This window comes from Tympanuchus pallidicinctus, unplaced genomic scaffold (assembly GCF_026119805.1).
Source record: "Tympanuchus pallidicinctus isolate F22 unplaced genomic scaffold, pur_lepc_1.0 scaffold10, whole genome shotgun sequence".
NCBI lineage: Eukaryota > Metazoa > Chordata > Aves > Galliformes > Phasianidae > Tympanuchus > Tympanuchus pallidicinctus.
The window spans coordinates 19522300-19535419 of NW_026294619.1; the positions used below are offsets into that span (position 1 = coordinate 19522300).

The following is a 13120-nucleotide window of genomic DNA, read 5'->3' on the forward strand; positions in this document are numbered from 1 at the left end:
ATATATCAATTTTCCTTCTCATTGTTTGAGAAACTTGCAGAACCTAGGGTTAAAGGAAGCAGCAGAATAAAAAGAAGGCGTAAGTATTGTCTTTGCATAAAGCGAGGTCAGGACAAATTCTCTTCTACTCTTCTTTCAAAAATTTAGGAATTCCTTGTTGAAAAAAAAATGAATTACCCGCTCTATAGCCAAGGCAAAAAACTTGAAGCCTTTTTATAAGGACATTGTACAATTGTGAAATGCCACACACACCAATTCTAGAGAATTGTAGAATTCATTGATTCTGGGGACCTGTTTTTTTTTATCTTCACATTCCTTGTGGTGGTTTCAGAAAATCATTCACTCAGCTGATGTTTATATAACCTGTTTTTTAATAGCTCTTGTGTTGTAGAGACTCTGAAAAGTTCAGAGCAGCACATTCTGGTGTTTCACAGACCTTTTTGACTTCTAATATCTTACCTGAATTCCTCTTTTTTTCTTCAGATTTAGCACTTTTGCTCGTTGTGGTATCTCCTGTGGAGATCAGATACAGTTCATCACTTTTGTCTTAGCTCAAATGTTTCATGGCTCAAGATGATAAATCTTGGTGTCCTGATTTTCCTTATATTAAGATGAAGAGCCCAAGTTTTCCAAACCATTGCCCACGTTCTTTACCTAGTGCCATTTTTTTTTTTTGCTTCTCTTACAGATCCTCTCTAATTGTTCTTAAAATGCTGTGCTCAGAACAAAAACCAAGATTGTAGCTGAGTTCTTATAAAAAATGGAATAATTTATCTAAATGTCTATATAAATATTCTGTTATATCTCAGTGCAACACTTTGTATTTTCAATACTGTGATGATGTGAATTGCAAGGTGAAAGTGAATCAGCTGTAGCTCCTAAGTTCTTCTTGACGTGAGTCCTAGTCAATCCCCATTCTGTAGCTGTGTGTTTTACTGTTTCTGTGAGCAGAATTTTACACTGTTTTATTCTGTCACCATAGCCAACTTGGATATCACTGTGTCTTCATGACACTTCCATCTATTTCAGGGATTATTTGTGTCATGTCCTATTCAGGTTCCTGGTAATGTCTCCAGCATGGTGTGGCAGGATACCCTGCTTCAAAATGTCAGGAGCCTTTTCAGGCTCTCTTTTCATTTTACTGATTCACTCGTTCCTTTGCGCTGTGGCTGTATCTCTCCTTCCCATTTCTGCTGGTGTGAGAATCGTCAGTTCACTGTGCTATCATCCTGACAGTAAGGATGGAAGGAGCATCTGAGATGAAGAAATTGCTGTGAGACAGCAGTGGTTCATGTTTGCTAGTTATTTCGTAGATAGACAGTTTTTGTCAGAGCTGTTTGGGTTGGCTAAGCGTGTGCCAGGGTGCTGTGTGTTCTTGCCCCATCCAGTTTTAACAGAAATTGGCCTGTACAAACAAATTTCTTTAGTCTTCTCTTAGGAACCCATGTCTATCATGATGCCCAATGTTGTGTCATAGACTGTAGAATGTATCTTGCTTAGCTCTGGAAGTGTAAGTAATCTCTATTTCTTTCTTTTTCTTTTTATAACGTTAGTGAGTTCAAATTGCAGTCTTGCAGGATTTTTTACTTGGCACCTGCCTCTTGAACCCATCAGGCCTGCCCTTTCATTTTTCTCTCCCTGTGCTTGCAGTTGCATCACTGTTGTTGTCTATTGCTTGTCCTCGTGTTTAATTGCTACTCCAAACCTGTCCCTCATACTGAGTTTCCCAGCCTACTTAAATTCAAAGTTTTTATTCTCAGCCTCCTCCTGCTGCAAGTAATAAGCCGATAAGACAGTAATTATTTTAATGACCTAGGCAATTACCAAGTAAGGAGCATTTATTTAAATTATGGAAAAACTTCCCAAGTAAGCAGAATGACAGGGTTTTATCAAAAAGATTGATATATGTGTATGTGTATCTGTGCATTTACTATATATGTATTTTTGTCACAAATCTCAATGTTGAACTCAGCATTGCTTTATATAATTACAAGCTGGCTTTATGGACCAGAAGTATACATCATTATGTAACACTTTTGTGGAACAAAAATACCTCACTTAATAGAACTGCTTATTAATTCTACATGCTAATTTGGTTTGAATAAACACCATAAATATGCTAAGCTAAACTGTTTTGATGTGCAGTTTTTCCTTTCATACAGGTTCTTTTTTTTTTTTTAGAAGCAAACTTTCTTTGTTTGCTTTGTAGTCGTGGCTTAATTAAGAACATGTTTGCATTTTCAAAGGTGGTGGTTTACAGTAAGAAGTACCTTTACGAATGTAAGATGCTGAGAACTGAGGTGTTATTTGGCCTAATGAGAGGGGTAAACAAAGTCAAGTTTGAAAGCTCAGTGACTGAATTTGGCTTTCTTGTTCTTTTTCTTTATACCTTCATAAAATCTGTCCTTCAGACAAAATGATTATACTGGTTTAACTGCTGAAAACTGGACATGTTTTCACTAAATAAAATCTCTCTGTAAGAGTTCCCAAAACATAAAGTTGCTAAAACAAATCAACAGCAACAACAAGCCTGTGTGAATTTCAAGTATTACAAGTACATGCATATAGTCTATAACTTGCTGATAAGGTTGCAAACTATGCTATTATGTAAACTGATTTTTTTTAAAGTTAATAATTTTTTTTAAAGAGGAGTTTAGTTGCAGATTGTTTCCCTTCTATTATGGCTTCTGTTGAGATCTCTTATTTACAGTTTAAGATTCAAGTCATACCTGAGCTGTTGTGGCTTAATGAGTTACTGTGTCAGCTGAGATGTTGAAAAAGATCTTGAATGTGCTCCAAGAACAGCACACAAGTTGAAATATTTTAGCCTAAATATCCATTAATTTTACATTTGCTACAAGCTAAGAGCTTACATGCAATAGGCTACCAAGGATCATCTGACACTGAGCTTATTTTTGTGTCTTAGCAGTAGGGAAATTCTGTATGACGTGCAACAATTGCACTGATCACAGTAGTATCTGGCAGCAGATCTTTGCCATATTGTCTTTTTTTAAAATGCAGATCATGAACACTTTGTACACAAGACTAACATTTCTGGAGGGAATCCTCCTCCAATCCCTGCATGCCAAAGAAAACTGTTGATTAAATTTCTGAAAGAAAGTGAAAGTCAGGGATTTGGGGCCTTAATATTTAAAAGATATAATCACTTTAATATGAATGCAAAAATGTCTTTAACACATAAGATTGTGGTATAAGTTAAAGAAGAGTGAGGAGCTGGAGAGTTGCAAAGAAATTGGAGAAGTAATGGAAGCTGGAGTTGATTTTGACCTTGCTAGGTTTTCCTGTGTTGATCTTTATAACAGTGGGAGCTTTTGCAAAATATTCAGCTGTGTTATGAGTGTTATGTGTTATGGAAAATACTGTCCATCTTCTTTATTGTTGTATAAAAGTTTCATCACTCTTATTTTAGAAAAGATTAGCTAATGGATTCTTCTTCTTCATAAGCCCTGCTTCACCACGCAGCATGTGTGGCTTATTTCATGTTCAGTTGTAACCACTATTGTAACTCTTAGAAAAACAGGTATTCTCCAGTGGAATTCTCCAGTTCATGTGGAACTACCTGTGAATGTGTAGAATGTAAGCAATGCATTTTAGAGCGTAATAGGTAGCACGTGTAATCACAGGACACTATAATTGCTCTTGTCCTTGCTATACTTGCTTCTGCTCATAGGTTGTAGAACGTAAGAATGCTTGTATGTGACCCAGGTTGAGGTACTATTTTAGTCTGGATTGCTTTGTTCTCACCATGACAGCTCACATATCAAAACTCCTGTGGGTCTGACTTCTCTTGATGATTCCTGTAGTGTTTAAGAAGGAGAAGTTCAGACATCTGAGTTACAGTATCCTTTTAACATGCCAGAATGTATTTGAGCTGACTGTTTAAGCATAAGAATGAAATTATAAACTGTGGTCTTAGTGTTTTTTCATACTTTCAGATTATGACAGGTTCATGGTTTAACTTGCAGGTAAGAGGGCTTTCTCTGAAAGCTCCCTAAATGAAACTGGTATTCAGTCATCATTGTTTGGGGGAAGAAAGGCCTAAGTTGAAACTAGTTTTAAAGATGCTGCTGTTAACAGAAAAGTTGATTTTCCAACTTCTCTTCAGTTGCAGCTTTCAGTGAGGACAAGCCATCCCGTTTTTCTGTTAACGCGTAATTACAATTTTTGTGTCATGAGTTCAGTGTGAGAAACGTCAGAGAAAATTAAGCCTGGGGAAACAGTACAAGCTGTCTATTCAGCAGGCTGATCCATCCAGGAAAAAAAAAATATTCTAAACAGAGAAGGTCTTTGGGAATTGATTGATCTCTTCATGACTAGCCATCAACTTTGAATAGGTTTCTCTTCCTCATGTAGTCTTTCAACTTTTAACACAGAAACCCAAGGCTAGAGAGCAATCTCTTTTGTGGCTATTTAGATAAACTTTGGCCTTTAAGTAGGGAAGATAACAGTAGGGTGCCAACTCCCTGTGTACCTCTGTCTGCCACCACACCTGAAAGTCACTTTCATTTTCCCCTCTCTTTCTGTCTGGTTGACTTGCAAAGAGCAGTTTTTGGCCCTTGAAATCAGGGTAACTAATGACTTTGGTTTTTTTTCTGAAGGCCTCCTACAGCTGACAGGCAATCCTCTTGGCCCTGACTGTGCTGAGAAATGCCCAGTTGGGGAGTGCCTGGTTTAGAGCTGTAATCTGGGCAGTAACGCTCGTTTTTATTCCAGAGGGGAAAACAAGCTTTTACCACATCCAGGAAATGTGCAGAAGGAGTAAGGATCTGATTCTTTAGTTAATCTGAACTGGAGAGGAGGTAAGAATAGGGTTGTTTTCAGTTTATTCCCTGGTTAGTAACCCATCGGGCATTCTGCACTTGTTCAAGTATAGATCCTTTCTTTGATTTCTCTGTTTACTCTCTTAATTTTCTCCATTGAGAAGGATACTTCTGACAGAAAGAAATTAGATTTAAATAAATTTAGAAAATGAATACATGGGCAGAATGGACAGGAGTTTTGTTAAGAAAGGAACTCTTCCACATGCAGTGAAACTGTGTAGAAGTCCCCATGTATGGAAACACTTGTAGAATTTGGGCTTCTTCCTGTGTTTTGGGGAAGCTAGACACACATTCCTTTTTGAGAAGGAAACAGCTCAGGTATCGTTTTTAAAGAGAAGGTGGTTTTCACCATATGTGACCTGGAAGAAACTGATCATGGTAGCTGAAGTAGTACACTTAAGTGCATTTCTTTGAAAGGGCTTTCAGAAACAACAGGTATTTAAGTTTCACAAAACAGTGAGATAAATTTAAAGTCATTAGGAGGAAGAATGACTGTTGACTGTCATGTCCTCCTAAGAGCAAACTCCTAAGGTTTTCTTTGGTTTTGAGGTGATTGGCATGGTTAGTTGTTGGAAGAGAGCAGACCACAGGAGGGGTGGACTCAAATATAGCTCAGCAGTCCTTGGGGGTTCTGTCTCCTCTACAGTAAGACTTGCCTTTCATTCTGTTTCACGTTTAATTTTGAGAAAGATAGTTTTGCTTTTCAGATGTGATTGATCTCACTGGAGATGATAAAGATGATCTTCAGAGGGCAATTGCCTTGAGTTTGGAGGAATCAAACAGGGCATTCAGGGAGACTGGAATAACAGATGAGGAACAAGCCATTAGCAGGTAAACAAACAACTTATGTAAAGCAGAAATTAAATTAAAGAGTTGGAGATTGGCCTGTGTTGCTTTTTTATTTCTTTTTAATTTAACAAAGAATAACTTGTTTGTTTTCACTTGTGCTACTTATATGCCTGGCTTCAGGATGTTGCTTTAATATATTTTATGTTCTAAACTGGAAAATAGTCTATTATGTGTGGGCTAGGAGTTAATAGTATGTTTATCATGTTGATGTATTTGTTTAAATTTTGAGGAAGTGAATGGAGATTGAGGGTATGTGGTCATATTTAAGTAGGACTTAAAAAGTTTCTCTTTTATATCAGGTAACAAGCAATGAAAAACAGACAAAATAAAAACATTTCTAAAAAGCTAATAAATACTCTACCCTGTTTTGTTACACTGCTCATTTTATAGTAACGTTTTCTTACCTCTGGTATGGCTGTGGTTTTGGGAGTGGGGGGTGTAATGCTATGGCTTGAGTACACTAAGAACAGCTGCTATATTTTTAGCCAATGTAGTATGATACTAACTTCTTTAACAAGTGGGATTTATTAGATTTATGTGAAGTTAATGTCTTGTTTTAAAGTTTTATGAACTTAACTTTTGCAGCTTTGGAACGATGAGAGTCCGCAAGTTAACCTTGAGTAAATTTTGCAATGTCTTTGTATAGTGTGTATTTATATATAAATAGAGATATAATTATGAAATATTTGATACTTGGACTAAGACCCGAGTGTAAGGTTGTGTGTGAAAGGGTTTTTTTTTTTTTTTCATGGCCTTGTTCTCTGGAAAAATGGCAATGATTTGATCCTAGGGTTGGAAGATTAAGTACTGCTTGCTTGTTTATATATTAAATAAATAAATAAATAAATAAATTATATGGGGCAAATTTACCACAGTAATTCTTTTCCTCAGTAGACTGTGTTAGGCAGACAAAATGGTTAGCCATATTCTCAGATTGGACTTAAATGGATAGAGTTATTCAGAGTCATTTTCATTTTCCTTTTTGAAAAAATAATGCGCTAATTTTGAGAATAAGCATTCCAACAAAGTGTGCCCTGATATTTGTGACAAAAAGCATACAGTTATTTGAATTTAGTGTTAGATGTTTTTGAAAAGTGAGATGAGAGAGATTTATATTCTCATTAATAATTGGAATAAGTTTTAAAGAGTAGTTTTTTTCTAAGACCTCAAGATATACATGTGCTCAAGATAATGGAAAACGTTCTTTCCAGTTTTGAGCCAGAAGTGCAGCTCTTATATGTTCCTTTTTGAAGGACAGAATTGTCATAATTAAAGAGTTATGATTTAGCCAGATGCTCAGAAATATGGATCTATTTGGAAGAAATATGGAAATATGGAAGTCTTTCTCCTTTTTTTTTTTTTTTTTTAACCTGTGCTCTGCTTCTGCTGTGTTTGCTTCTTGTGTGCCTAGAAGATCTATTTTTTTTTTTTTTCCTGTAGCCACTGTTATTCATTTCTCAGACTAAAAATTCCTTTTTAGTCTTACCTGCTTACCCCAGAACTAATTATTCAACTTAAATTTTAGTATGCTTTTTCTGGTTGTAGAAGATTGTGAAGTAGCATGACTTCTTTTTCCACGCGTAACGTACAAAAGCATGTGGACACTTTTCAGTTATGTAGAGAGAAAAATGTTGGTCTTTTATTTTGATGAAACTGTTAGAAAGGTATATTTGGTGGCAAAATTGCAAACAGCAGTGTGTGCCAGTTTAAGAGCTTGTTTCTACCAAGGGGGGTTATGGAATACTGTTTGTAACACATCTGTTCTTGCTGTAGTATTCTTTGGAGCATTTGTTGTACCAATCCAGCTCCAAAGCCATACAAGAATATTCAGGAACAGATTCAAAGCATGTCATGTCTTGAGAAAAGGGATGAGGCTTAGTTTCTGAATGGAGACATAGAGGAGTGAGAATGTGGGATTTTGGCAACATTAAGATACTAGATCAATTCAGTTACGTGTCAGGGTACACCCTGTGTTGAAGGCAAATTATTTCAAAATTATACAAAAACAAGAAACAAATTTTTGCTCTGAACCATTCAGTCAGTTTCATGAAGGGTAGAAGTTTAGACTGTTAAAAAAAATAATAATAATAAAAAGATTTCCTAGTTAACACCCCACAGAAGAATGTTGGCATTGGAATAGAAAGCACAATATCTGTGCAGGACTTTTAAAAACAAAAAGTAGAACAGCATGATTGTAAACAAGTCAAACTGCAGCCATTTGTTGTTGTTTTTTTTTTCCATTTAGTTAAATAGAAACAGAAATCAAATAGGATCTCAGTAATACTTTAATAATGTAGGATGTGTGCATATATAAATAATTTAGTTGTGGAAGAATTTCTTTCAAAGGTATTCACTCTGGTTTGGGAATCTGACTTACACTGATTTTGTTAAAGTTTCTGAGGGAGCTCTAATGGAATTTCTTGAATTGTGTAATTATTGTTGTAATTCCTCTATGTAATTGCCTTGTGTTGCTTAATGAAGACAGATCTGATTATTATGTAGGTGTTAAGAGGAGTGCAGCTGAAATGTCCGAGTGTTCAAAAGCTGAACATCTTGTACATGATGTGTTTATGTAGGGTAGAGGTTAAGTTTATAAGAGAGTTACAATGTTTTTGCTGAGTAGCCTGCTAGTGAACTTCTATTCAGCATGCTTAGTGAGTTTCCTCAATGTAGTTTGGCCTGAACTTTTATCCTCTGGACACGTTTTGGCCTGGGTTTTCTGTGTTATCTAGCTAGCCCCATGCAAATGACTCTGGAAAGCAGCTTAGCTATACCTAGCTTGTTACTGAGAGAAATAAAACACTGCTTTCAAGTCTCATGCAAAGCCTGGCATTAACTAACCCCCATCTGAAAGTTACCGTCTGAACGTGATTCCAAAACTTGGCCCCATGAAGTTAGAGACATACCATTTGTTGCACATAGTTGATGGCTCTGCTGCTGGTGACAGCTGCTGTGGTCTTTTATGGTCGTAGAGAGGGTATTTCAGCTGTTTGATGAATTGCTAAATCCTCGTGCTGGCTTTCTGTAAAGTTACTCATCTTTTTGAAGAGCAAAGCAGGAATAAGGTGTTTTGTCAAGATAGAATCTCAAATCAGGACTTCATTGTTTCGGTTTTAGTGAATGTTATTGTAAAACAGAAGAGACATATTTGCTATAGTGGGAAGTGCATTTATTTATGTAGCTTTTGAGCTGGTCACCTGATTCCATTTGAATATGCTCATTTTTATTTCAGTTGTATCATAGTTATCATTGTGACCCCCCAAGAATTTGACATTATAGAATGTACAGCAGTTGCGTTTTTCGTTGAAGACAAATAATGTTTTAGATAAACATGAGGAAAAATGGGAAATTTTGAGAATCAACTATGTTATTAAAATGTGAAATCAGATTTGAGGGGGATCTAGAACTGAGGAAATCCCTCAATTGCTATAATAACAAAAAATATTAAAATGAAGGATTTATCAATTGAATTGCCTAGTCTTTGTGCTCTGTAAGCAGTTTGAAAATATGTATGTACGTTCAGAACTTTAATCTAGAAATATTGTTGAAGTTAGAGGGAAAAGATGACTCTGCATGCAGGTGTCAGGCATGGAAAGTATTTTGATCGTATTGATAAATTATTCTGAATTTGTTTCAGTCTGTCTGTCATGTAGGCAGTTTTTAAGATCCCTTCAGTTTAGTTTAAACTGAAGAATTTGGATATTCGTACTGAAAGAAATTATTTTAAATACATTAGTCTTTTGATTTGATTTTAATATCCTCATCGAACAACTTTTACTCTCAAATCAGAGAGATGCTGGCTGTCTGACACTTTTTGAATGAAAGATGTTTTTTTGCCACGTTTTGTCAAGTTTTGTCCCTTCATGCTTCATTGTTCTAGTATATCTTGCAAGATATCTTTTGCTGATTTCACAAGAATGTTGCTTTAAACAACAACAAAAAAATGTTACAGTTAGGAAACTGATGGCTGTGTAGTGTGAGCTTTTTCCTGCTTTTTTATGTTTTCTATTATTGAATATTATTATTTAATATCTGTTTTTTAGTAAGATGTTCAAGTTGTTGTCCTTTGGGAACTTCATTCAGAACCTAGTCTAAACCTGTCCTTTCTTTGAGATTTAGTGAGCCCAGGACCAAAGAGGGCAACCCTTCAGGCTGCACAGACTATGTACGTGTTTGTCATACAGCTCCTGTAATGCTGTGCTTGCCAGATTTAGTAGTTCCTTAGCAGCTCAGTCTTTTGTGTAATAGTTGGACTTGATGGTTAGGGGTAGTAGCAGTGTCAATGCCTCCCGCCAGGGAACTTTGCTTCAGATTGTGTCTATTTCTGTCTTTCAATTTAGAATGTGTAGTTACTACAAATTACCTGTAAGGTACCTGTCTAAGGATATGTGCTGATATGAAAATGCTTTATTAAGCGAAGCCTGAGTTTGGGACCATATCAGATTTTGTTGTGTGAAATAAGGGCATTCTTAATGTTAATGTGGCTTATAAATTAATTATTTACTATGGAAAGCAATTAATGCTATGACATAAAACTGGAAATAGGTTGTCCATTTTTGAAATTTATGTAGGTAGTTTTTGTTTCCTGTCAGTAAAATAAATATTGATGACTTTGTGCTCTACGTACCAGTGAAAGCATTTATAGTTGAAAGTGCAACAGTAATAGTACTGCCTGGAAGTTTTTCTTGACCATCATATTGAATCAGACTCTTAAATAATTAATGACTTACAAATATGGCTCATTGTATTGATAATTCTTGTAGTAGGCTCACTCACTCACTGCAATTACTTTTCCAGAACGTAACAGAATTACTGTAATATATCTAACTGTAAAATACTGTTGTTTTTGAAGTCATAAGATTGTGTGTAAACCCACTTTGAAACCAAGTTCAGTACAATCAGTTATCAAATGATTCAATTAAGATGGCTGTGTTAGTAAATGAAAGTGTTTTACTATATCTTTTTTTGCTTTGGCTCACTTTTTTTTTTTCTTTTCCTTCCTTCTGTTCCCAAAGAGTTTTAGAAGCCAGTATTGCAGAAAATAAAGCAAGTTTAAAGAGGACGCATCCAGAAGTATGGAGTGACTCTCCAAACCCTTATGATCGGAAGCGACAAGACAACTGTCCAGTGGGATTGAAGAATGTGGGAAATACGTGCTGGTTTAGTGCTGTCATTCAGGTAAGCACCATCTTTGATCAGCTCCTCATTGCATTTAACATGACGTGAGTTGTCTTAAGGGAATAACTAAAGATATCTATTTTCCTAGGAAGTTTAGGGCATTGTATGAGAGTTCTTGAGTACTACTTTATTTACTGCGCATCTTAACATGCTGAAGTTTATAAAGTACTACAGCATAACCAAGTAAAGCTTCAAATTGTGAGATTTTAATGATTTTTTTATTAAAAAGTTGTTGAAGACAAGGAGTAGAGTCTTTGAAGATGTTGAGTGCCTGCAGCTCATGCTGACATCAGTGACAACTGTGAATGCCAAAAAGCATGCAAATTGGATTAGGGATGAGGAACAGACTATTTATATTAAAAGCAACATATGCAAGGGATAGAAAGGTGGTGGCTGAGTAGGACAGGGAAATGAAGTGCGCTCAGTCATGGAGTGCGTACTAGCATGGCTATGTGGAGGTATAGCAGAGTAGGGCAGAAGAAGAAATAACTGGTAGAGAATGAAACTTGAGAAATGGGAAAGGGAAAGGTGTGATATGGATGCCTCTGCACCTGTTTTGAGATTTATTGCTTAACAGTCAGTACGTGTGCTCTTTAGTCTGTTTCTTTGTGTAAGTATAGCTGGTTGCTGACTTGGAATAATTGTTTAGCTCAACTACCTACGTAGCTATCACCTACCTTGTTATCAGTTAAGTCGAAAAAACTTCATTTTTTAAAAAGATAGAATAGGTGAGTATAGACACTGCAACTTGTCTTGTGGAGTATAATGTTCTAGTATCATGTGATGCTTTTTTAAATCCATATATTTTTTTGTAGATACTTTCCGAATCATCCAAAACCACAGATATCTGTGGCTGAATCTGGAATTCAGTATGTTTTGTTATTTTTTATTTTTTTACAAGAAGCAAATTCAGCATATATTTTTCTTGCTGTGATTTGTCAGAGGAATCAAATGAAATGCGTAATACCCATTTTTTAACAGATTACTAACCTGATGAAGGACATCCAGTGACTGAATTGTTTCTGTAACAATAGGTGTTGCACTTCTGGCCAAACCTGTTTACATCAGTGTTCTTGCCTGACGCAAATGCATGCTCACAGAGAAATACAAACAGAATAATTTACTATTCTGTTCAAAAATCAAATCAGAACCTTCAGCTACTTTAATCTTGGGAGATTGTTTCTTGATCCTTTGCAGTTTTAGTTGATAATACCCCTGGATTTCTCTTTTGTGCACTTGTCTCCTTTCAGCATTGCAGTCTTTTTTCAGTCAGTGTCCTTTCTGTAGGAATTCTGTAGTTGTGCTTTGTACTACCTGAAGAACTGCCTCTTTTGTTTACAGACGTGGCTCTCTCTAGCTTTTTCTGGTGACCTTCATGTTGGCTGGTAGACAAGACAAAAGTTGACTGCTGTTACATTTCCGAAGACTTCTGTCTTGTTTCTCTTTGAACAAGTTTGTCTTTTTTTCCAAGGTGACTATTGAGTAATTGTCTATATAAAACCTGTTGTAAGCTCTATCAGCCTTCTTGTCCTTCTCCAGGTGTTCTCTAGCTCTAGTAGCTGTTTTGCTGAGGGTCCAGAAAAGTTTTCCAGCAGCTCTGTGGGGGATATGATTTTATTGAATAGCGCAATGGATGCAGGCTCTTCAGGATGGGCAAGCAGGGATGACAAGGCATGGTGTTGCCTTCCTTGGGAAAAAGCAGTTCAAATGTGTTTATACTGGACAAGATAAACTTGTTAAGATGAGTTTGTTGGTCAAGGAGAGGATCATAACAAACTAAAGACGATGCCATCTTCACAGAGCACCTGATCTGATTGAGAATATGGACAAAGCCTTACTTACAGGCAGTGAAGATCTGGAAATAAAGATGGGCTACTGAAGAGTTTGGAAACATTGCCCAAGCATGAGAAGGTGTCTTTGGGAAAGTGAAAACTCAGAATTAATGCTGTCAAAGGATATCTGTGATAAAAAGAGCTTTTTCTTTTTTCTTGTACTAGTAATAAAAAGCTGACCCAGGAGAACTTTGGTCTATTCCTCAATATGTAAGTTGACTTAGAGATAGCAGGCACGTATAAGGTTGAGATATTCTGTGTCTGCTCTGCTTCTCTTCACCAACAAGGTCTCTCAGCTCCCTGTGTCTAGCTGTGGCTGGTGAACTATGAACAGTGGATGAGAACTGAGTCGGAGGTTACATGAAGCTAGCTGGGCCCATGTAAGTCCATTGGACCCACTGAGCTCTGCCCAGTGGAGCT

At 36.4% G+C, this 13120-nt stretch overlaps 1 protein-coding gene across 3 annotated transcripts in view; it reads left to right on the forward strand.

The window, feature by feature from the left end:
- Positions 1-13120, forward strand: part of USP25 (ubiquitin specific peptidase 25) — a 90105-nt gene that overhangs the window by 23261 nt on the left and 53724 nt on the right. For all 3 annotated transcript variants that reach the window (XM_052666874.1, XM_052666863.1, XM_052666883.1), the window contains exons 4-5: positions 5549-5672; positions 10706-10868. In XM_052666874.1, the coding sequence (XP_052522834.1) occupies positions 5549-5672; positions 10706-10868 (287 nt within the window). The remainder of the gene's footprint in view (positions 1-5548; positions 5673-10705; positions 10869-13120) is intronic.